At 38.1% G+C, this 25,202-nt stretch overlaps 2 protein-coding genes across 2 annotated transcripts in view; one reads left to right on the top strand and one right to left on the bottom strand.

The window, feature by feature from the left end:
• The window catches only part of LOC124366401 (elongation factor-like GTPase 1), a 271,013-nt gene that overhangs the window by 195,936 nt on the left and 49,875 nt on the right, over positions 1–25,202 (top strand).
• LOC124366400 (protein giant-lens) lies at positions 747–24,369 on the bottom strand. The gene is made up of 4 exons (XM_046822925.1): positions 24,020–24,369; positions 7,647–7,820; positions 5,957–6,166; positions 747–4,987 (listed from the first exon to the last, which is right to left on the bottom strand). Exons 1-4 carry the CDS (start codon positions 24,245–24,247, stop codon positions 4,778–4,780), a joined length of 822 nt encoding a protein of 273 aa, XP_046678881.1. The 5' UTR covers positions 24,248–24,369; the 3' UTR covers positions 747–4,777.

Below are 25,202 nucleotides of genomic sequence, written 5' to 3'. Positions count from 1 at the left end.
CAATTCCACTGGATAAGGGTATTCTTGAAGAAACGCGGAAACTATTCAGTTTGGAAAATTTTAAGTAAGAGCTCTATCTTTAATTTAAATTTTTAATGAAAGCTCAATAATTTGTATTTATATTTTAATTTATAAATTTCAAATTAATTTCTGGCAATGAAGATGTGAAACGGTACACAAGAGTACTGATTCTGAGATTTCCAATATTAAAATAGTCAGAACCTTTAATGAATAATTCATTGTTTAGATTATCCAGTGTCAGGAAAATTTAACTTCGAGAAAGATTAATGAACAAAAAAAACTCGCTCCACTAGGACTTGAACCCGGATCTCTCACTTGCCGAGTAAGAAGGCTGCCCATTACACAACAGATCCTTTACTTTTTCTCCATGAACGTTTTGTATTAGGCTTTTAATGTCACACATCGGCGTATATAGGAGAGGTAGGGTGGGGCTCGAGCCCCCATCCTAAAATGTTGAAAGACAAGCATTAAAATTGCATTCGGAATTTTGTTTTAAGCCATTTATGAGGTCTTACAAGTCAACAAATTCTCGTAGGAACATTCCTGAGCCCCTGTTTTTGGATGGTATTTTATACCTCCTAAACAACTGAGTGTGTCAACCCCCTTTGAAATAATTTTCTACATACACCACTGCTGTCACATGTGTGTATTCTGTACCTCTGATACGCTATAGGAATGAATATTTCTTTCAGAGCGGAAGAGGAACATAAAAAACGTCAACAGTATTCTATTATAGAAATGTCTATGTTTATTTCACAGCAATATAATACAGAAACTGTGTAATATTGAAAAACAAACTTTGATAACGCCTTAACATGGATCTGTGAACTATTGTAAACTCTTATTTTGTACAAGGGCAGAGCTCCTACACAGTCTCGAAACATGTCTGCTTCAAAAAAAATATATATATAAATGAACTGTTTGAGTATAAATTTACATTTTCTTTAACTATTTGCAAAGAGTATCAAAATATGTTTTTTGACATTTAAATTCGGTTTGATTAACCGTATAGACCTCCTAAAAAGTTTTAACTTAACAAACTTAAAAGAAATATGGGCAATCGTTAAAATAATACTGAGTAATTGTTTTATGACTATTATTTAAAAAAGTTATAAAGTACGATTCACGTACAATATTATTGTCAGAAATGAAAATGTTTAATAACGTTTAATAATATTAACTTGACAATAGCGCAAGTTCTGATAAACTTATATATTTTATAATAACAATGCAGGTAAAAAATTCATTTATATAACTAAAATCCAACCTTAAATACTGCACTGTTTACAGGAGGTTATGTCTATATAAAAATGAAGTAATAATATTGTATGTGTACAATATCCTCTGATATGTCATTGAATATTACACAAAGTAAAATATGAACACAACATTACCAAACGTACACAAATTTTAAAACCCTTATTTATGATCAATTTAAAAGTCTTCAATTACAAATCTTATTATGGATGAATTATTAATAGTTGAATGAGTAGTTAATTATGTTTCAAAATTCCTCATATAACAACGTGTGGTCTTGAACATCAATGTCTGTAAATATATGATTTAATATAAAACCAGTTTTGCTACAGAAGGAAAGTTCAAGGGATGTCTTTTAAATCGTGTACTCATTTACTGAACTGCATAAGTATATCGGTTTTTAAAATGTTCGATATATTCCGAACAAATTATGTAAAACATTTTCAATCACCGACATTAAAATAGGCAATAAAATTTATTGAAGACCACTTTTCTGCGTAACTGTTTTAAATAAAATAGCTTGATTTTTACAAATCCTTTACATTGCTTTATTGAAATTCACTCTAAAGGAGTGAACTGTTTGTACAGCATGAACAATATTTTCTAAGACCTTATTTTTATTCTCGTATTAAGCACTAAGATGAGTGAAGAACTGAAATTGCGCGTAAATTGTGCCTCGTAGCATTCCACCAAATATGTACCACGCGTACACGGAACGTCAAAGCGTAAAGCTTCTACTTTCAATCACAATAATTTTGCACCTCTCTGACAAGCATTTACAGCATTTGGTTCTTTACAGCAAGAGACACTGAATGAAACTGTATTTTTTTAGACCAATTCAGCAGCATTTAAAGAGGTACCCTAATGATCCACACCTCCCCTTAAACATCTACAAATATAATACAAGTATCTTACAAGGATATAATTTTACAGTAGTAACTTCAGTAATAAATCAGATTGTGTACATTTTTAGTTTGGAAATTCAAAAAGAAATATCTAACTTATATAGAAGTGATGAAATTGCATTGGGTACAACCACCGAAACGCAAGATCAGGACAAAAACCATTGAGGTCATTTGATCAGTTTGTTTGCAGGCATGATCCTGCACATGGCCTGCATGTCAGATCAACTTTTTCATTCAAATTCATTTTACAATGTCTTGAAATTTTAGTTTTAATTTTTCACACCATGCTATCTTTACAACATAATATTTTTTTAAAACAAAAGGAAAATAATCAAGCTGTCCTTTCACCACAAACCTAAATTCTGGATAATTCATTGGACTAACCATGAATTCTTGATATTCCTTTGGACCTACCACGAATCTAAATTCTGGATAATCCATTAGACTCACAACGAATCTAAATTCTGGATATTCCATTAGACTCACAACGAATCTAAATTCTGGATATTCCATTGGATTCACCACGAATCAAAATTCTTGATATTCCATTGGATTCACCACGAATCAAAATTCTGGATATTCCATTGGACACACCATGAATCTATATTCTGGAAATCCATTGGACTCACCACGAATCTAAATTTTGGACATTCCACTGGACTCACCACGAATCTAAATTTTTGACATTCCACTGGACTCACCACGAATCTAAATTCTGGATATTCCATTAGACTCACCACGAATCTAAATTCTGGATTATCCATTAGACTCACCACGAATCTAAATTCTGGATATTTCATTGCACTGAACTAACCGCTGAGGATGTGGATGTCGTATTACTGCCTCAGCCTTGTATGTGCATTAGCTTTACACATTTCTATATCAGTTTCTTCACTCACCCCACACCTGCTAATTCCTGTTCAATTATTTTATGAGGTTAGACTTACAACAGGCTAGTGCTTAATTAAATACTAAGCATATAAAAATACAAATTTCGTGATTGATCGTGAAACAGACATGTTTCAAGGCACTCTAACATCGACCAAACAATTATAGCCTCTATATCAGGTACAAAAAGCCTCACTACCTACAACTAAATAACCTACAAGTAGTAAAGCATAACATAACAATACGGCAAGTATACAGCTCCTGACACGGCAACATAGCCCACAACATGTATCTACACTGTACATCTAACAATAAATACAATCCCCAAGTCATTTTGTCCTTAAAATATTTAAAAATGCAACAATACATCATAATTTTTTCGGTAGGTACATAACTTTACAAGAATATCTACAGAAATAAAACTTTAAAAATAAATAACTTTTTATTTAACAACTTAAACCTAATATTAACGTTATTTCCAAGATTAATGGTGTTTTACAATTTTAAACTGGCCTTGTATTTTTGTTGGCCTAAGAATTAGTATTTAGCTTCGTTTGTACCATTTTTATATTACAATACTCAGTTATTTATGATATACTACTTCATAGCTGTTCTTAGTAATAGAAAATAAACTTATTAAATATTTACTTGAAATTAAACTCTAGCAAAATACAAGGTATAACTGTAAAATTAACAAGCAAGGTGATATTTATTTAATTACAGGAAACCATATATTAATAGTATTTAAATAAAAAAAGTTATGTGATAGTTATAAGAGTGATGGAAAAGTAAATTATACAAAAATTAATAATTTTTTCAGATTTTAGAATTATGATTTTTCTTACTGTATTTTTGATAAAAAAAATACCCCTGCTGAAGACATGTGAGTGAAAGGTAAAACCTCTTGTAAAAATTTCCGCAATTTCAGTCATTATGATTATGTAACCTCATTAAATTATTTATATGAACAAGTAAATGAATAAAACCCTATTTAGAGTTATAATTTTTATCTCTAAATTTAAGTTATGAGGATTCAAATATTTCAAAAGACGTATTTGAAGAAAATGAAAAAAAAAAATCTTTATCAGTCTCATCCTGACTATTTCAATTGTATTTTCAAATTTCAAAATGATTTACGGCCCCTATTATGAACTAAGTAACATTGTTTCCTTATTAATATTAGTCGCACAGGGTAAATTAACCATAAAAACCAGTTAAAATTTAGAAATGCTCATTTTTACCATCTGTATGCTAGTAAATATTTTACCGTTCAATCAAGAGATCTTTTTAAACCTTCCACCTTACAATAACAATATTATTAGCTTACAGTTGCACTTTTGTAATAAATAAAACTTACAAATTATTTTGATGTTGCGTGACCAGCTCTTTCCATTTGATTTTATCACTCAAGAACCATAGAGAAAATACATTCGAAAGTTGTTAACTGTACTAGGTTTGCCCATTTGAATTAAAAAATGTTTACAAATTAACAGTTATGTATTAGTAATTAGTTTTAAATTCTTCATACAAATGTCTAATAATTGTAAAACAATATAAGGGACTTCCTCTCTATTTGGAAAATATAAACCGAGCTGCACTTAAAATAATTAGTTATCACAATAAAAATTGTTTACACGTTTTCAACGATTACCAAAAAGTCTGTGACACCATCGCTTCTGTCACGGTGTCACCTCGGTAACCTGGAGTCACTTGGGGAAGCAGTAGCCTGAATACGTGCGGATGTTCTCCTCCACATAGCTCTTGCCCTGGACCGTCCCTGGGTCCGTGTGGTGTGTCGGACAGTAGTGATTGTGCGGACACTGACACAGAGTGTTGGTGTTGACTTCGTCCAGCAGCTCCAGCCGCTTTCGCACAGTGAACAGTCTGCACGGCTCCTTCCTCTGGCAGCGCAGCCTCTGTGGCAGAAGGTGCAAGGTTAGACCTTGAACATTTGGAATGGAAGGCAACTCAAGAAAGATTTCTAAATTTTTGAAGGTTAGATTTGCAAGAAGGACTTTCATCTGGTGGATAATTTTGTTGATGGCCTGGAAATACAAACTCTGGGGTAGAAGATGCAAGGTTAGACCTTCAGCACTTGGTATGAAAAGAAACACAAGACAAATTTCTAGATTTTTAGAAGGTTACATTCACAAGAAGGACTTTCATCACTTATAAGACAAGAACAGTAAACTACACATTTCTTTCAAGAGCATTTCCTTATCGGTAAACCCAAGGAATTAATTTTTATGAATGCAACTTCTGCAGAATTTTGAATTTTATTAGTGGGCAAGACTTCCAGCACCTGGAAGAAAAATCACCCAAGACTTTTCTCCTGGATCAAAGCTACTGAAAAAATCTTTGGAAGGTTATTCCTTGGTGGTAATTTTAAAGTATCAATGAGTAAGGTTTCCTCTTGTAGTGATGTTATTCTTGTAAGACTTTTAAGTGATGTATGTAAAAGACTTTGGCAAAGAAGTTAATATTGTACAATTTTATAGTCTTCAGAGTAAATGATAGTTTTATAAACAAACTGAGATGAACATGAAATTTTGGATAGAATGGCTAAAGAAGTCTTAGTTGTTGACAAAATGAGCCATGGTGCAAAGATACTATTTTGATAAGTTTCATGCTCCAATAATTGATCTGCTCCAATGGATAGTGTGGTCATAATTGTTTTGTTACTAAATGAAACTCTATTATCAGTCATCATATACTTAGAAAATTATCAGAGAAATCTTTGAAGGTGTGCTATTCCAGTACTTTCAGCAACGCCTACACGAGGCTGTAATACCCACGCCTCTGCGTCCAGATGGCGGTATCCTTTGAATTGCAGGTACTTCTCCTACTCAATAAATGATAAACTGATACGAGACTGTTCTACTCACACTCTGAGGGCTGCAGGCGAAACTATACTGGTAGCCTATCTGGCCGTCCCTGTTCTGGAAGGCTTGCTGCTTGATGAGGTAGGCTACGGCGCCCCGAGGACAGTGGCAGTGGACCAACTGCTGAGTGACGTTGTCAGGGCCGCTGGTCAACGTCCAGGTGATGTCGCGGAAATATCGGCACTTGGAGAGCTTCTTGACAGGCTCACACAGCTGCAACACAAGTCAGAGTGGTGAGACATCGGGTATGATGGTGTGGGGAGAGGAGTGTGGAGCAGAGGCATGGAGATTAGAAGAGAGAGTGGACAGTTGGAGCTTGAGGAATAGCATAAAAGATACTATTTTTTGTGGATCTGGAAGATGAGCTGAGGAAAAGATGAAGGACTGGTCCTGAAAGAAGTGATAAGACCAAAGATAATTTGAGAGGGAAAGAGTGACGATGTTCAACACAAATTAAAGTCACATCGGGTATCATGGCACCATGAGAGGAGTTTGGAGGAGAGGAATGGAGATCAGAAGAGAGATTGGGCAGTATATATATATATATATATATATATATATATACTGGGCAGTGTATATATATATATATATTAGATTTTTGTGGGTGTGGAAGATGAGATAAGGAAAAGATGAAGAATTGGGTCTGAAAGAATAGGACGAAAGATAATTTGAGAAGGCTAGAGTGGCGAGGTTCAACACAAATTAAAGTCACTATGGAAAGAACGAACCCATGGAAAATCCTGATGGAAGACGATCTAGATAAGAAAAATTGCATTTTATTATCACAAAATAAGATCTTGAAGACAGTAAACGATCAAAGTAAAAGGTGTCTTGCTTTGAATTTGTTTTGTTCTATTTTCTAGAAAGAAAGTGGTTAAATAAAATAGTACATAATGGTAGTACATAAGAGACGATTTAAAAGACGAGAAATTCGATTAAGTGACAGATATGTACAATATTACAATAGTATTTTACACCAAACATGTTCCAGGAACGACCTTTGACCATTGTTGCTGGGAGATAGCTCTGAAGAAAGCCCAGATGAAAGGATGGGGTGCAAACCACTCGAGCCGCACAAAAGAACGTTTTGAAGGTAGAGCGAAAGAAAGAGAGGCATCTATTGACTCCTGGCTGTACCTGGAGCCAAAACACCTTTGTGACCGCGGTCTTTGGCCATCGATCTTCTGGTTGTGGGTGGATCTCGCAGATGGCTTTGGCGTGCGCTATTTACAGCTGTAGAGAAATGTGCAGAAGGAACATCGGTCATGAACCCTTCAACAACCAATCTCGGAATATCAGATGTAATTTCAGTTGCACACGGTGATGTGTGTTAACAATGAAAAGATGTTTTAGCCTGAAAAGATGTAACTCTGTCTGATGAAGCTTTGTAGAATCTACCATGAAATGCCTTTGCCTTGGAATTATTGAGAGCTAGTTGAAGGATTGTAAACTCCTCTCAAGGATTTGAAGAATTTCTTTAATCTTCTCCAGACCTTCATGCAATTGTGAAATATTTGAATGGGTGGAATACTGAGAACTACATACTTTTTAACGACCTTAGAATTATTCTCCCCTTGTGTCACAACCAAATTCAAGATGCTTGCCTTCTTTCCAGTCTTCTTAGGAAAATTGTGGTTGAGAACTAAGAAAAATATGTTATCCTACTAAATGGTTTTAATATATCGATAAGTACCTTAAAGTGCCTCGTTTTGTCCGACAGCGTGTGTCCGTCGTTGGACGATAAACTGCTGGAACACTTGTTAGCTCCTGGGCAACGACATTGCCTCTCTATCCAAGGGGACTCGTACATGTCGACTTTACTGCAGACACTCCATGGCCTGCAGACCGGTAACTCCTCCTCAGATTCCTGCAATACATTGAAGACATTAGCACGGGAAATACACATGTCGTAACATAAATGTTCAAGGAAACATCATAAGTTCTAAAACAAGTCAATGCGGAACTCCAAATTTTGTTGCTCTTTAGGCTTTATGTAGTTTTCAAAAGTCTTATATTTTCTACGGTTGCTAAAACAAATTTCTTTAAACATGTAAAGTCTTCTTGTGTTGATTCTTTAAAATAATTTAAATTTCTTTAAACAAGTCCAGGATGGTGTTCAAAAGTAGTTAAATAAAACACTTTCGGACCGAGAACCTATCCTTGAGGAACGCCGTTGTCGGTCGAGAGGAAGCCGAGGAGCCGTTGACCGCTCACGGCCGGCCAGGAAATAGAAATGTCCTGTCGCATTGCAACGGCCCGAATGAAACGAATAGCACAATTATATGTGAACGTAAAAAGAGAATTGTGACCGGGTAATTATTTGTAAAATGGCCGTAAACTGGGGGAAGGTATGCGCGCGGCTCGGCGGCAAAGCGGCGGTGACGTCATCAATCAGGGAAAAAGCGCGCGAGCCAGAGAGCATTCCGCCGACACTAGGAAATAGATAGGGAACCGAGGCGAGATGGGATCCAACCCCAGCGGAATTTTATTGGTCTAGTGTAGCATTGGAGGAGTGGTATATGAATAATTTAGGTGTTCTTAGGATTTTGCAAGGAAGTTTTATGATGGGTTGTCCATTTGTGGACAAATTAGGTATGATTTGCATTAAATTGTGCCAAACCTTCGAAATGCAAATTTAATTCTTCCTCAAAAAAATGTTCATCCCGTTAAAATTTTAATGCAGAAGTGTCACCTCGAAACTTGGATTGGGGTACTTTTAGAATTATAGCTCTAGCCAGGATAATCTAGAACATCTGTAATTCTAGAATGGATTGCATGTTACGGTAGAAAACGTTAGCCAATATTCTACCGTGACGTTTCGTCTATTTCATCATTTTGAGTGAGCAAACTGAAACAAATTTGCCGACTGATTATTTTTGGAATCCAGATGGGTACTATATACAAATCCAAAATTTTGGATGAAGATGAGCCTCGAATGTCTGGAGGAACTTCAGCTGCCTCGACCCTGAAGAGGGCCTCAAGTAGCTTGCGCCCTTGTTGCCGCAGAGTAATCGAATTACGGTAACCAATACCCTGTAGAGGGGTTGGGCCCGCATGACCGCAGCTGGGATACCACAATGTCGCTTGTTGACAAATAACGCGGTATCCAATCACTTATTGAGGCGAACAAAGGGGTGATGGATGTCAACATTGTAGTTCGTAGGCCTACATCCCCTGCATCATAGGGTGAGGGCAGATCAGTGAACAAGGTGCATTGTTTCAACCACTGAGCTTCGGGTTACTGTACACTTGCAATTTTATTGCAAGGGTTAGAGGAAAATCCGCTCAAATTACTAACTTCAGTTCCCGGTTTGTGGTGCTCAAAATCATCAAAGAGTGGAAAGTATGGATTTCAGCACAGCAAAGGATGCATTTAGTCCAGATTTGATATAATTTTGTGGGTGCTTCGTCAGAGTAAATCAAATCCCTTTTCTTGGAGATCTACTTCTATTTTCCTTGATATGGCGTAATACAACACAAATAGCTTTTTATAGAAAAAATATCAATTTCCAATAATTTCATTTTCAGATGTGACAATCCTACTTTTCCTTCTCGTTCAAGAAGTAGGCATGGAAAGCTATTTTGATTTATTCACTGGATGGGTTAGAGAATTTTAAAATAGCCGACCATAAATATTGACCGAGACCTCTTTATACTCGTATTCCCAGAATTACCAAACCTTCCAAGGATGAAGGAGGAAACAGGTGGCCAGTGGTTGGCCACAACAATTCTGATGGCCAAGGCGAATCTCCCATCACGGATGATGAGAAAAGGTGATACTTCAAATGTTTTATGGAGGACTTGAACATGTGGGAGGCTGAGATGCCGTTGGGTCAGGTGTAGACCTGGCCCGGGACTGCCGGAAACTAAATGTAATAGTTGTGAGTTAGGATCCGGTACCAAATTTAATTACGAGAGGCGCGGGATTGGCCCAACACTCGGCTTAGCGGGGCCCACCGCAGCGGTTTGTCGTGGAGATTCCATAAGAGCTCGGTGGAAAACTTGTCTTGTTAGCATTTACGTGAGGTCTACTGCAACAGCTTCGACCTTACAGAGCACTTCCTGTCTCTTATCTGAAACGTAAGAGCTAAAACTCCAAATTCTTTCATAATCCCTGTCATTTTTAGCCCACTAAGACCTTATTTGTTTATCTTTTGCTTCCTTATGCCGTGCATCAGAGGAATTACTTTTACTTTTTATTGGCTATGATCGCGTAGTTTTCAACAACGCTAAGTGATACCCTTAAAACGTTCTGTTCCCCAAATTTTCGAACTAACCCCAAGATTAGCGACATTTAATTCATACATTGGATTTGCCATCGTTAAGTGAAACAAAAAATCAGTAACACTACGTTACAAGATCTGCAGTCTGATCTCTTCTTCGGGTAAATAACTAATCTAACACATAATTATAAACCGGATTAAAATAAACAAATCATACCAGAGCGTTGTGACTCGTGTAAGTCAGGAATCACAACCACCATGCTATTTGTCAACTTCACTAACTCTAAAACATGCACTTAATAAAAACGGAACTACAAAATACAGGTCACAATAGGTCTGCATTCGCCGACCAACCACCTACGACTTATCTATTGACCTATGATTTGTTTATTAAACAACATAAACTCGCCATTTAAGCCATTTGACATTCTTTATTTGTTCTCTGAGCCAAGGATTACTCAATGAGCTACATTCACTTTCGGACCTAACCTCACTTTCCCTTCAGACAGAGCTATCCCCGGTTGACTGCCCCCTACTCCCGATATCTGCTCCCCGACTCTGCGTTGTTATCTCTTGACAGCCCCGTTACCGTAGATCTGTTCTTGGAAGTGTCCAAGTCCCCGGACGCGGAAGAGTGAGCGGTACAGTCCCGTACAGTCCGAGGTCTATACCGAGAGGAGCCGACTGTACGCACACCTGCGCCGTTGACCATTCAACCACACTTGCGTCACTTCTAGCCCTATCTCTCTCGCTCCGCTCTCTTTATCTAGCATTCATTCACCATCGCGTCGTGCTCCTCGGGCCTGCCCGCTCCAGACTTCACCGGTCTCGAGGGAAGTGCGCATTGCAGATTTATGGTTGCGGATTTCCCGCGATTACCGGCCCCTTCGCGGTCGCTACCGGTGTGTTGTAATTGACAGGACAAGGTTATGGAAGTCAAAATCTGATAGGGTTCTCCTTCAGCGGGTTCGAAGGAATCCAAATTTAAAACAACATCTCAGTCGTTTATAGTGTAACTAAAGTTAATATACAACATTTTATTTCATACTCAGGAAATAGATCAACAGCAGCATTTCTTGTCTTTACAAGAGACACAAATCTTTATATAAACAAATTTTTGAGTTTAACTTTAAGTGGCTTCCGCTGGAAGCGGAAGCAGAATGTATTCTTCAATTTCCAAATTTGAATTTAAACGATCCTTTTTGATTTTGTAGTGGCTGTACTAAGACATTGAAATTTTGCAATACTCTAAAACAGAGCATTCGGTTGTTTCACTGACAATAGCTTTAGTTAAGAATAACTGAAATAGTTAGCGAAATATTGATCTAGATCCTATTTTCATATTTTCAGAATACCATTTCTCGCCAAAATCAAAATGAACAAGCTGTGTAATATATTGATAACGGAAGTCCTTCATGAGCAGAATCAATGATCTCGATGATGTTTGGGCGCTGTTCGGTTATTATATAAGGTTGATCGATATGCACCGTTCATTGATTATATTCCAAATGAAGTATATTCGGAATAATTCAAGACAACCAAGAGGCTGGTGTGCAAGTAATAGCAATGAATCATTCCAGTCTGAACCTTTCATTTAAAAATACTCTAAGATGGTCATTTCAAAGTATAACCTCTTTTAGAAGAATAAGACGAATTCCAAAACCGTATTGTCAGCAACCATTCAGATAACGTATCCACTTATCACATATGGTTCAGTCAGATCAATATTGTAGGTATTAGTGTCGTACAAGAACGAAAATATCACGGATCCAGTTCTTTAACTGTACCGTTCCTATCGTGGTTGCGAAATCGTAGAACCAACGAACCATCACAGCCCAAGTCCTGTTGCCTCACCGACACAGATCCTCCTACGGGCGAAAGGAGACAAAAGCATCCGACGGGGAAAAGGAAGGACAGGCCGGTTGCGAAACGGTCAATCGACGGTGGGGAAGGTTGGAATGGGCACGCGGAACGTCGGAACGCGGGTCGGAACCGCGAACTTAAACCTCCGCCAAAACTGCGAGGTCGTGCGTGGTGTGGCGGACGCCGGCCAGTTACTCTCAATTCATTGATAGGTCTCTCTCCCTCTCTCTTCCTCTCGCTCGCTCAATGGGCACAAGTTCATTGAGGACTGCAGCATAGGTCGTCTTGCCTTCCCGGCCAGGCCTGCTGTATAAATAGACCAGCCGGCTCAGCCACTCAATGGCCAGTGAGCTTCCCGCGTAAACCGAGCTTTACTTCTGCATTCATTCACCGGTGCGACGGTTTCACTGCTCTAGGATTGACCACTTTCACCTCCCTAGGTGAGCTTCCCGCGTAAACTGAGCTTTACTTCTGCATTCATTCACCGGTGCCACAGTTTCGCTGCTCTAGGCTTGACCACTTTCACCTCCCTAGGTGAGCTTCCCGCGTAAACTGAGCTTTACTTCTGCATTCATTCACCGGTGCGACGGTGTCACTGCTCTAGGATTGACCACTTTCACCTCCCTAGGTGAGCTTCCCGCGTAAACTGAGCTTTACTTCTGCATTCATTCACCGGTGCCACAGTTTCGCTGCTCTAGGCTTGACCACTTTCACCTCCCTAGGTGAGCTTCCCGCGTAAACTGAGCTTTACTTCTGCATTCATTCACCGGTGCGACGGTTTCACTGCTCTAGGATTGACCACTTTCACCTCCCTAGGTGAGCTTCCCGCGTAAACTGAGCTTTACTTCTGCATTCATTCACCGGTGCGACGGTGTCACTGCTCTAGGATTGACCACTTTCACCTCCCTAGGTGAGCTTCCCCCGTAAACTGAGCTTTACTTCTGCATTCATTCACCGGTGCCACAGTTTCGCTGCTCTAGGATTGACCACTTTCACCTCCCTAGGTGAGCTTCCCGCGTAAACTGAGCTTTACTTCTGCATTCATTCACCGGTGCCACAGTTTCGCTGCTCTAGGCTTGACCACTTTCACCTCCCTAGGTGAGCTTCCCGCGTAAACTGAGCTTTACTTCTGCATTCATTCACCGATGTCACGGTTTCGCTGCTCTAGGATTGACCACTTTTACCTCCGTAGGTGAGCTTCCCGCGTAAACGGGAGCTTTGCTTCTTAATTAATTAAATCATGGTACAGTCTCACTGGCCTTTATGAAAACCTACTAGGCCTAACAACTTCCATCTTCTAGTTGAATGTTCAAAGCTAGGTCAACTATTTACGTAACTTCTCTAGTAGTATTAGAGGATTGGCTTACGTTTGGCGTACTATGAGGACATAATCTAGTGCCTATGATGTTTTCTGGTTTTTGGCAATGTAAAAACCCACTATAATTAGTTTCTAGAACAAGCCGTCACACGAGATTATAAAACTCATACATTTGTTATAGGCCTAAGTGGTGGTTAAAATGCAGAATGGATCAACGACTTGTTTGACGAAATTTGCTGAAGTAACGTGATACTCCCCACATGTTTGTATATTTTTCTTAAGTATTATAAAGTTTTGGATTTTTTCATTTTTCCATAATGTGTTTGAGGGTAGAGTAAGAAGTTAAAATTGAAAACTGAAAGTGAAATGTTTGTTTTCGTTAACTATTTTTAATGCTATCTTTGAGATGCATTTCTCAACATCTTTATCAAAATTTTCTCAGTAACGTTCATTAATTTATATTTCATGAGGTAGTCTAATTTTCTGCGTAATGTGTCCTTTCCAATAGGTCAGCATGAAAGGAACACTTGTGTCTCCATTACGGACCTGTATTACACGCACATTTATCCCATATGTAAGTGGTATGACGTAAACCTTCCACGACTCTGTACATGCGGACCGGACGGGTCACTCTAGGACATGCTAGCCACTAACTGTGTCCGGCCCGTCTGTCCTCGACGTCCGGTGCCCGTTATGTCCGTCCGGGAAAGCCCGCGAGGATGTCCACATGCACCTCCTTATTAACGGGACAAATTGGCGAATTTTGCGCCAGAATGGAGATTTAGCGGAGTAACGAGGTAGTAGTGATCTAGAATCATTTAATCCGGCACAAAGACGTAAAATGATCCGGTACAAAACATCCGGTTAAAAGGTTCCAAAACCAAAAGTAGTTTTACTTCATCTTATGTTATATAATAAAGATCATCGTCTGCTTATGCTGTATAATAACGATCAATCGTTACCTTATGCTATACAATAACGATCAATCGGCACATTATGTTATACAATGACTATAAATAGTCACTTTATGTTATACAATATCGATCACTCGTTGTCTTGTGTTCTGCAATAACAATCTATCATCACCTTATGCTATACAATAACGATCAACCTGCACATTATGGTATACAATAACGATCACTCGTTGTCTTGTGTTACACAATAACGATCACTCGTTGTCTTGTGTTACACAATAACGATCACTCGTTGTCTTGTGTTACACAATAACGATCACTCGTTGTCTTGTGTTACACAATAACGATCACTCGTTGTCTTGTGTTACACAATAAAGATCACTCGTTGTCTTGTGTTACACAATAACGATCACTCGTTGTCTTGTGTTACACAATAACGATCACTCGTGCTGGTCTTGTGTTATACAATAACGATCAGCCGGCACTTTACGGTATACGATAACAATTAATCGTCACTACATGATATACAACAACGATCACTCGTTGTCTTGTGTTATACAATAATGATCAATCATCACCTTTTACTATACAGTAACGATCAACCGGCACTTTATGGTATACGATAACAATTAATCGTCACTTTATGTTATACAATAACGATCACTCGTTGTTTTGTGACATACAATAACGATCACTCGTTGTTTTTGTGACATACAATTACCATCAATCGTCACCTTATGTTACACAATAACGATCACTCGTTGTTTTGTGACATACAATAACGATCAATCGTCACCGTATGTTACACAATAACGATCACTCGTTGTCTTGTGTTACTCAATAAAGATCACTCGCTTTTTTGTGACATACAATAACGATCACTCGTTGTTTTGTGACATACAATAACGATCGATCAATCGTAACTTTATGTTACACAATAACGATCACTAGTTATCTTGTGTTATACAATAACGACCATTCGTTGTTTTGTGACATACAATAACCATCAATCGTCACCTTATGTTACACAATAACGATCACTCGTTGTTTTGTGACATACAATAACGATCAATCGTCACCGTATGTTACACAATGATCACTCGTTGTCTTGTGACATACAATAACGATCAATCGTCACCGTATGTTACACAATAACGATCACTCGTTGTCTGTCTTGCGTTACACAATAAAGATCACTCGTTGTTTTGTGACATACAATAACGATCACTCGATGTTTTGTGACATACAATAACGATCGATCAATCGTCACTTTATGTTACACAATAACGATCACTAGTTATCTTGTGTTATACAATAACGACCATTCGTTGTTTTGTGACATACAATAACCATCAATCGTCACCTTATGTTACACAATAACGATCACTCGTTGTTTTGTGACATACAATAACGATCAATCGTCACCGTATGTTACACAATAACGATCACTCGTTGTCTTGTGTTACACAATAAAGATCACTCGTTGTTTTGTGACATACAATAACGATCACTCGTTGTTTTGTGACATACAATAACGATCGATCAATCGTCACTTTATGTTACACAATAACGATCACTAGTTATCTTGTGTTATACAATAACGACCATTCGTTGTTTTGTGACATACAATAACCATCAATCGTCACCTTATGTTACACAATAACGATCACTCGTTGTTTTGTGACATACAATAACGATCAATCGTCACCGTATGTTACACAATAACGATCACTCGTTGTCTTGTGTTACACAATAAAGATCACTCGTTGTTTTGTGACATACAATAACGATCACTCGTTGTTTTGTGACATACAATAACGATCGATCAATCGTCACTTTATGTTACACAATAACGATCAATCCTCACTGGATTCTTAAAACTGCATTGGTCCAAACTTAGCATTGATTAATGATCGCTCTTTTACTGCATGAACAATGTTCATGAAAAAGGATTTACAGTGCAGTGTCAGGTTTCGGAAACTGCAATGAGTGGAAGGCGAAATGTAGCACTAATAAATATACAGTAACTCAATGCAGAACAAGCCAAAAAGCACTACAAACACTATGTAAAGAGAGCACTACAGATCAGCGTATTGTTAATCTAATAACGAAAATGATCAACCTATTTCTTTAATGTGTAACATAAATGATAAAATTAAAAATGTATTATTACTTTTATCTATCATTAATAATATGTTTTTAATATTATATTTTTGGCTATACAGGATATTATTTATGTGTCTAACTAACAGGGTTTTAATAAAAAAATATAACTAACTGATATTCTTTGTTTAAAGTTTGTTACTGACGATGAAAGGGTTGTAAGAATAACAGGATTTCGGACATTTGCCATCGTTATATGTTACAAAAGGTATAATACAACGTTTCGAGGATTAGAATCTATCCTCTTCGTCAGGTGGAGTTGATATTACAAAACTGCGTTGACGAATGACCCCTTTATTTCTAAGATACGTCAAGAATGGCGTAGGTATTTTGTTTTTTAGACTTTATTTTCATGAAATAAAATGCAGAATTAAAAAATTACAAGAATATTAATATAAATTAGAAAACTGGCCTAGTATGTGCGTCATCGAAACCAAAGTGACGGCAGGTAGGCCGGACTGCGCGTGTGACGGTGTGCGCGCGTCTATACGAGGGTTGCCCTAATCCTCTGGGGCTCCTAAACCTCAGGACTCACTACAAGATCATATACTACTATTTTTATACCTCATAATCTTTTAATCAATAATGCCTTTGGGTCCAGTTACGTTTTAGTAATACTGTTGAAGTGCACATAATAATAGATTGTCTTATTTACTTAAAATAGTTGGTTTCCCAATGTCTTGTCTCTGTGTCGCATGGCCGTTACAGGATGTCTAACTCCTAATGGCTCAATGGTGAGGTATTCAAGACTCAGTCATCTTGTAAGGATCAAAACTTTTAGGAAGTTGAAGATTTGATCATTGCCCGCCGTTAGTGATCGAATCTCCAATAGGTCCTGAGGGACACACTGACGCTTCTGGCATTGGACGCTCCAAGAAAATAAGATTAAAAACTCTGAAACCGAGAGCAGTAACTGAACTTGTCATCGATTGAGAAGTTCCAAAAAAAAACGCACTTATAATTTGCAAGAAAAGCCTGGAATAGACCTCTGATCCAGCTCGTACGCCAAGGTATTGCTGAGATTTTGGGCGATGAGCTTTTACAACGCTAAGCTGTTCTACCACCGGTGATTTGCTGATGGCGTGCCATTCTCTGTTTTCGGACTCTAATAAAAATGCTTTGTCCCGCCTGGTTAAGATACATTAATCAGGTTTTAGCTAGTTTAATAATTACGGTTCGCGTAACGAATATCAGACCAATGTTTAAATATTAGGTAGTCCACATTATAGTTTTTAAGGAAGGTCTCGGTGAAAATTTCAAATCATTCAGTTTGCAATATTTATAACCATCCTTGCAGTATTATTCGATTATAAAAAGAGTGGTCTAAATATCGATCCTTGCGGTAGACCATAAATAATCTAGAATATATTTCTCCTTGTTTCTGGGAGTATAATAACTACAACCTATATATATATATATATATATATATATATATACTCTAATTTTTGGAAATTTGACAACTACTCCTCTTTCATCCCTTTTAGAAACTTTTTCAAGGGATAACACAAAACACTAAGGGTCCCAAACAAGAGGACGTGTTAGCGTAACTTCAAAATTTGTTTTCTCATTGAAATATACGTATATGTATTTAGTGGTTGTATTTCTTACATAAAGGAAGGCCTAAATAACAATTTTAAGCGGGGAAAACATTCTCAATATTTTAAGTTTTCATCGTTTTTCAGAGGGACCTCCCCTTAATGTCACAGTACATATATGTGGCGAGGAACATATATGGGAGATAGTGTGACCTAGTGCATTTGCCATTGCGCTATTAACTTTTTTATATTACTATAAGGGGCATCCACATTCATTCTACACATAATTGCTACACGCTAAAGGTTAAGTTACCTTAAAAGTATGACTTTTACTGCCTCGAAGACGTCAGAAATGAAAACAAATGTTGAGGATAATAGGATTTCGCACATTTGCCATCGTTATTAATTGGAATCTATCCTCTTGGTTGGGTGGAGGAGGTATTAATACATACAAAAATAACGAACAGAGAGAGGTAGACAAGGGAAAGAAAAGGATTGTTCTACCCAAAAACTGGACTGGACTCCAAGCAACCTTTGAACCATTTCTTTCCCTTCTCTACCTCTTTCTGGTCGTCAGGCTGTTGACCTCCCCCACCTGACGAAGAGGATATATTCCAATTTTCGAAACGTTGTGTTACACCTTTTATAACCTATAACGCTGGCAAATGTCCGAAATCCTGTTATCCTTTGAAATCTTCCATTGTGAATAACACACTTTAAACAAAGAAACGTTGAGGATTACATTTAAGTACAATTTTGCGCTTTTAAAATGTATCTGGATTTATTTTGCATAGTTTTCTCGTATTTTAATTAAAATTAATTTTTTTTTCTAGAGACACAGGTAAATACATGTCGCGTGCTCACGCTCATGCGCGCCTGGCTGTTTGAAACTGACACCTGTCGTCTTTCGAAATGATACTGAGTAGGCGCCACCGTGTCGTCATACAGTGGGACTTAAGCGGTGAAAAAGTGAAGGTTATACGCAAGAACAGAGGGGGGAGGCGCCAAGCGCCACCCGTCGGCCTTCAGTGACATTCCGCCTCTTACATTCGTCCGAAATACATTCCGCTGGACTTTTCTCGGCTGTGGATATTTAAGAGTGGACAGAAACAGTCTAGGTTGTTATTATGCTCCCAGAAACAAGAAAAATATATATATGGTCTACCGCAAGGATCGATACTGAGATCTTTCTTTTCATAATCGAATAATACTGGACTTTCTTCGGCTGTGGGTATTTAAGAGTGGATAGAAACAGCCGAGGTTGTTATTTTACTCCCAGAAACAAGAAATAATATATTTATGGTCTACCGCAACGATCGATACTGAGACCAGTCTTTTCATAATCGAATAATAGTGCTTTACTCGGCTGTGGATATTTAAGTGGACAGAAACAGCCTAGGTTGTTATTATGCTCCCAGAAAAAAAATCAAAAGAATATTTATGGTCTACCACAAGGATCGATATTGAGTCCACTATTTTTACAATCGAATAATAGACTACTGTAAGAATCTATACTATATACAATAACTTTTTCAGTAAATAATATCGAAAATTAACGCTTTTTGTTTTAAAATGTTGTGCTTTATGCTACAAGATAAAATGTTGTGCTTTATGCTACAAGATAACCCAGTAAATCGTACCTATACGTTGTTAGATTGGATTGCAAGCTAAATAATCCAAGCCTTTCCATTAAAAGAACAACGGTGAAAACTTTTTCAGTTTGTAACAACATATATCACGGAGTCTTGTGCACATTTAATGTATGTGCACAAGACCTCCTCCCGTAGCAGCCCTTACTTTCCAGGAGCATTAAAATAAACATGACAAGTTAAGACAAAATAATAAAATGCTATTCGCTTTGCTGTCCATAACACAAACAATTCCACTCAATTTTTTAGTCTCGCTGCATCTTTATTTTCTTATTTAGTTCTATTCTGTAATGAAATAACAACTATTCCAACATACTCTGTTTGTTGCAGTGAAATTTTATAACAATTACACTTGCCTGGAGTTATTACACCCAAAGAAATGTTGGGCGTGTATTTGCAAAGATTTAAAGGAATGGTCTAACAACTAAATCCTCTGCAAGTGTTGTTTTCTCTCGTAGCACCGGAGTGGGATGCAATGGAATGGGGGAATAAGATGATGAGATCAGCGATCACCGGTCGAGAGCTAGGCTAGGTGAGGCGTGCGGAGAGTGGAGAGCGGGAAGCGGAGCCGCTGGCGGAAGGACAGGTTCCACCGCCCGCCAAAAATACAGCCGCCACGGCCTTGCGCGCCCACAGTCCAGAAGGCCGCGGAGCAGCCATATTGTTTATGGCCGGCCTAAAGTCGCTCTGCGAAACGGATTGAGGCCAACCGTCGCTGCCGACCGCTGGACTTCTAGCGGCTGGATAAATTTGGAGAAGAGTGGCCGTGGAGTAGGCATCTTATTCGTGGCCGTCCTAAAGTCGCTGTTCGTAAAGATTGAGGCCAACCGTCGCTGCCGACCGCTGGACTTCCAGCGGCTGAATAAATTTGGAGAAGAGTGGCCGTGGAGTAGGCATCTTGTTCCTGGCCGACCTAAACTTACTCTTTGTAGAGATTGAGGCCAACCATCGCTGTCGAACGCTGGACTTCCAGCGGCTGGATAAATTTGGAGAAGAGTGGCCGTGGAGTAGGCATCTGGTCAATGCTGACCTAAAGTCGATCTTCGAAACGGATTGAGGCCAACCATCGCTGGCGAACGCTGGACTTCCAACGGCTGGGTGGATCTAGCCCCAAGAGCGAAGCCCCACAACAGTGAACTTCCAGCAGCATGATGGAGATGGAGCCAAGAACATTGTGGCTAGCCGGAAGTCGCTCTGTGAATCAGATTGAGGTCCATATTCGCAGCCGAACTTTTGATACCCATCTGTAGGAAGAAGCTAGAGCCATGGCAAGCCGCGGAGTAGCCATATAGTGTGTCTGATCTAAGGTCCGCAAGAGCCGGTTGGGTGTTCTGGACCTCCTAGATCTTATTACCATATAAGAGTATGAAACAATCGTGTATTTTTAACATTTACCGCCGTCAATAACATCTTAGAGCAATTACTGTTCTATAATTTTTGTTTAATTACATCTTACATTCATGAAGAGTCGCCGCAACTCTGTATTACGTTTAACCGCATTATCTTTTGCTACTGTATAAATCATACAAAATTGTAGTAATCTGATTTAAATTGTTTGGCGCACAATGAACGAAGATAAATTCAAAATGATCACTAACCACTGTCATTATTACAGATCTATGATGATGCATGGACTCATCAACATATCCACTAGGGTTTGGCAGTTGTAATCAGATAAATACGTTGCTATTAGATCGTCAGGAAGGCATTTGCAAGCAAAGCTGGTGTTTGCAATTCGCTAAAACTTTGGCTTAAAATCGTTAAGGTTAAAGGTGTTCCTGACAAAATGGTTTGCACAAATACCAAAACCATGGACGGATTTGTTGGTTTGGTTTAACGTATGTTGTCCGAAGATGGTTCTCCACGGCGAGGCAGAAATCTCAGATTGTAAATTTTGTAATCAGAAACAGACGATCGCGAGAGCCTGAAATTAAAAAGAAATATCTCCTAACAATCCAATGGCCCGATCAATATTATTGTTCAAATCCCACATACCTTCTGAAGAAAGACTTCCACTCTTAGGCTAGTAGTTTCTACTTCTTAGGAATATTTATGAGCCGTTTTAAAACAATTAGAAAAGTTTACAAAGAGTACCTTCTCGAGGTTAGAGTCGTAAACTTGCTTCAAAACTTGTGCTCAAGATCTCGCCGAAAATCATAAGTTATCCAAGATCTTCTCATAAGGATCGCATTTCCTGCATCACAGGCTGTATTATTTTACAAAATTCGATTGTCTTGTAGACCTTCTGGATATACAGTTACTCTTCTAACAGCTGAGTAAGATTCTGCAGCTTCATCCTCTGGGTTCTCTCTTTTTTTTTGGGGGGGGGGGAGGTTGAGGCATGGAACTTACACTTGTATGTCTTTCTTCGAAGGGATTATTTATATTTCAAAAGACGAGGATTATATGTCAAGAGATGCCGATCAACTGGGAATTTGGATATAACTCTAGCGCAGACATTGGGAATTTGAGTATAACTCTAGCGCAGCCGTTGGGGATTTGGGTATAACTAGCACATACGTTGGGGATTTGGGTATAACTCTAGCGCATACGTTGGGGATTTGGGTATAACTAGCACAGACGTTGGGGATTTGGGTATAACTCTAGCGCAGACGTTGGGGATTTGGGTATAACTCTAGCGCAGACGTTGGAGATTTGGGTGTAACTCTAGCGCAGACGTTGAGGATTTGGCAGTCGGCCTTAGAGACGCTGTAGTTTTACTGTGGCGATTTGGAAATTTGAAAAGGCAAACAGAATAGTTGCAGCGTTGAAATGAAGCGAATTGTAATGAAATAATCTGTATTTAAACAGGCGAAAGCGTGGTTCTAGTAATTCTGAAATGTTGTAAATTAGAATTTACAAGAGTAATCTTTCTGAATGTCTAGTATTTAGTTGAGCAGCAATTAAATTATAATTTCTTTAGATAATTATTGTCTGTCCGAGTTGTTATACAAATATTTGATGTGAATGCACGTGTATGATTTAAGTTAAAATTACCTTTGACAAAGATGGTCGCAATAACTTTTAAGGATAATGAGTTGTGGCGATTATTTAATTTTTTTGAGATTTGTTTTGTGAATAAACCATTTGGTGGGACCTTACCGAAATTGTAAAATAATAGTTAAATCCTTTTTCCGACAGACATATTTTAACTTTACAATGTTAACAATGCTATTTTATGTAATTTTTATATAAAATACATCAAGTCTCATAGATCTCATTTATACATAATTGCTATTCGAATATTGTATTAATTTCATTAGTAGAAAAATTGATCTGTATTTCCCGGCAACGACTTATGACTGAAAATATCAAAACTTGATGCATTCAATAATTAGTGTTTTCTCATTATTTGTAGACAACCCTAATATAGTAGAAAAGAAAGCCTAATAAGTAAAATTTGCTTTACATTTCGTGCGTCGCCACTATTCAGTATATTCAGCCGGTGGTAACACACTGTCTTACTATAAGGAATTTCTTATTGTTTGTAATTTTATAGAATTAAAGTTAACGTTTTCGATATCGCGTAGAAATTAAGTCGTAGGAAGACTGTCAAAATCACCGTTCTGCATAAGAGTAACTTGTTGCTCGATTCTTCACCTAACATTTCCACTTTAAGTGTGTGATAGAATTTTATATTGAATTATACATAATAACTTATTTATTTTATATGAACCATGGTAAATATTTATCCATATATGTTGGTGGGTAAATATTTAATTATGTATGTTGGGTAAACGTACTTGACGCGTAATTTAAAAGGTAGAGTCGTCTAAAATAAAGCGAAATTGAATTTTTTGCAAAGGGAATATTGTTCAAATCAATAAATTTGATAGTATTAAATATTTATTATTTTCATTCACGTACTTCTTATCACATGCCGCTCAGTTATACTTGCCTAAACACGGTAGTGAATTTGGACACTCGAAGAATTTTGAGCCCCCCCTCACTTCCATGCCGAAATCAGTTGTCAGCCCTGGTAAAATACGGCCGTACTTAGCCTTAAACGCCGTTTACGATTTTAGTGGCAAGCGCAATTAAAAGGTTAATACTGATAAGAAATGGCGTGAAACAATATTTGTAATAAACAACATTTCTTTATTGTGCATTATTATGATTGTGTAGTTACTTGATGCTAAATGCTTAGTTATTTACTGCTTGATTTAAGCATGCTGTGTAGTTACGACAGTTTTCAAGGTAACGGGTAAAATCGATCAAATAAAAATTGGTCAGTGTTATCGATTTATAATCGACGAAATTTGGATTGACAGTACAAGCATTTGAGGAACAATGTACGAATTCTATTGCCTGTTTAGATATAAAACAGTGATAAATTTAGTAATTTTATTTGACAGCTTAGAATGTGCGGTTTTTAAAAAAAAGTTGTAACCGAAGACTCACCCCGACTTGGTACAGTATCCTGAGCGGTCTGTAGTCACTCTCGGCGACCGTCCTGTATGCGTGGTACTCCGGGGACACGGTAGTCTGGAGGGCGAGGTCGTCGAACATGTCTTCCAGCCGGTGGAAGAGGTGGTGGTGCTGCTGGAAGACGATGAGGGGCAGGCGTGAGCCGTTCACCAGGGAGGTCACCACAAGAATCACCAGCACAGTCACCAGTACAGTCTCCATGTTACAGTCCCTACGATTGTCCCATCCTTCAGCAGGTCCTGCACGACACCAGTCGTCACACGCGTTCAAGTCTCCACTCACTCACTACAAGACGCACGCAGCTCCGCGGCCTACTGCCGAGTGGGCTCGGCCTCGCTGCTTTATACCGGCTTGCCTCTCCGACCCATGAATGAAGCGGCTGTGGCCGGAGGGGTTCGGAGAGACACCTGGTCCGTCGATGGACCTACAGATAACCCCCTCCCACCCACCTGGCACATACACGCTGCACGTACGCTCCGCCACCGCGCTCATTTTATTGCCCGATTAATCTGTCCCGAGAAACCCAGTAACGATTGGCCTCCGTACTAAATCTGTTTACGTTTTGTCCAAAGTCACGCAATGTGCCAAAATAATAAAATATCCTTTTAAAAAACATTTCTTCAATAATGGTAATCGTGGGACATTCCAAAAATTAGTAAATGAGAAATCAAAATAAAAAAATTAGTTGTTATATTTGTAAAATATTTTATTAAATTTCTTGGTACACTAATTTTCCATGTTTTACTGTACAAGGTGTAAATACTACTAAATGTAAATAATACAATACTTTTCCAAATTATTTATTTTTGGATGAGGCCTTACGAAAACAAAGGTTTCATCATCAGGCGACTCAACAAATAAATATTTACATAATTTTTATTACAATTAATTAAAATATCATATTTAAATATGCAAATACAAAAATGTTGGGAATATTTCAGCCAGTATGAAAAATTAGATATGACTACAGATTAATGTTTGAATAAATCAAATCAGGACACAGAACATCAATTAAAAATCTAAAGTTAATAAAAGAAGTAACAAAACCGATGAACTTAAATGTTTGGGAAACACTACACATAAACATAAATAGAAAAACTCATAAACAGTGAATAAGGCCCTATTGAAAATTCTAGTCTTCTTTCTTCACAGTTTA

The sequence above is a fragment of the Homalodisca vitripennis genome, chromosome 7 (genome assembly GCF_021130785.1).
Source record: "Homalodisca vitripennis isolate AUS2020 chromosome 7, UT_GWSS_2.1, whole genome shotgun sequence".
NCBI classification, from domain to species: domain Eukaryota; kingdom Metazoa; phylum Arthropoda; class Insecta; order Hemiptera; family Cicadellidae; genus Homalodisca; species Homalodisca vitripennis.
Note: the sequence above shows the minus strand (reverse complement) of the source record. Positions and strands in the feature narration are given on the sequence as shown.

Excerpts from the sequence above, each read along its gene's own strand:
- LOC124366400 (XM_046822925.1), bottom strand. The coding sequence starts at position 24,247 with ATGGAGACTGTACTGGTGACTGTGCTGGTGATTCTTGTGGTGACCTCC. Across the intron at positions 7,821-24,019 it reads GGATACTGTACCAAGTCGGG|GAATCTGAGGAGGAGTTACC; the intron begins GTGAGTCTTCGG and ends AATGTATTGCAG. Across the intron at positions 4,988-5,956 it reads TCGCCTGCAGCCCTCAGAGT|AGGCTGCGCTGCCAGAGGAA; the intron begins GTGAGTAGAACA and ends CTTCTGCCACAG.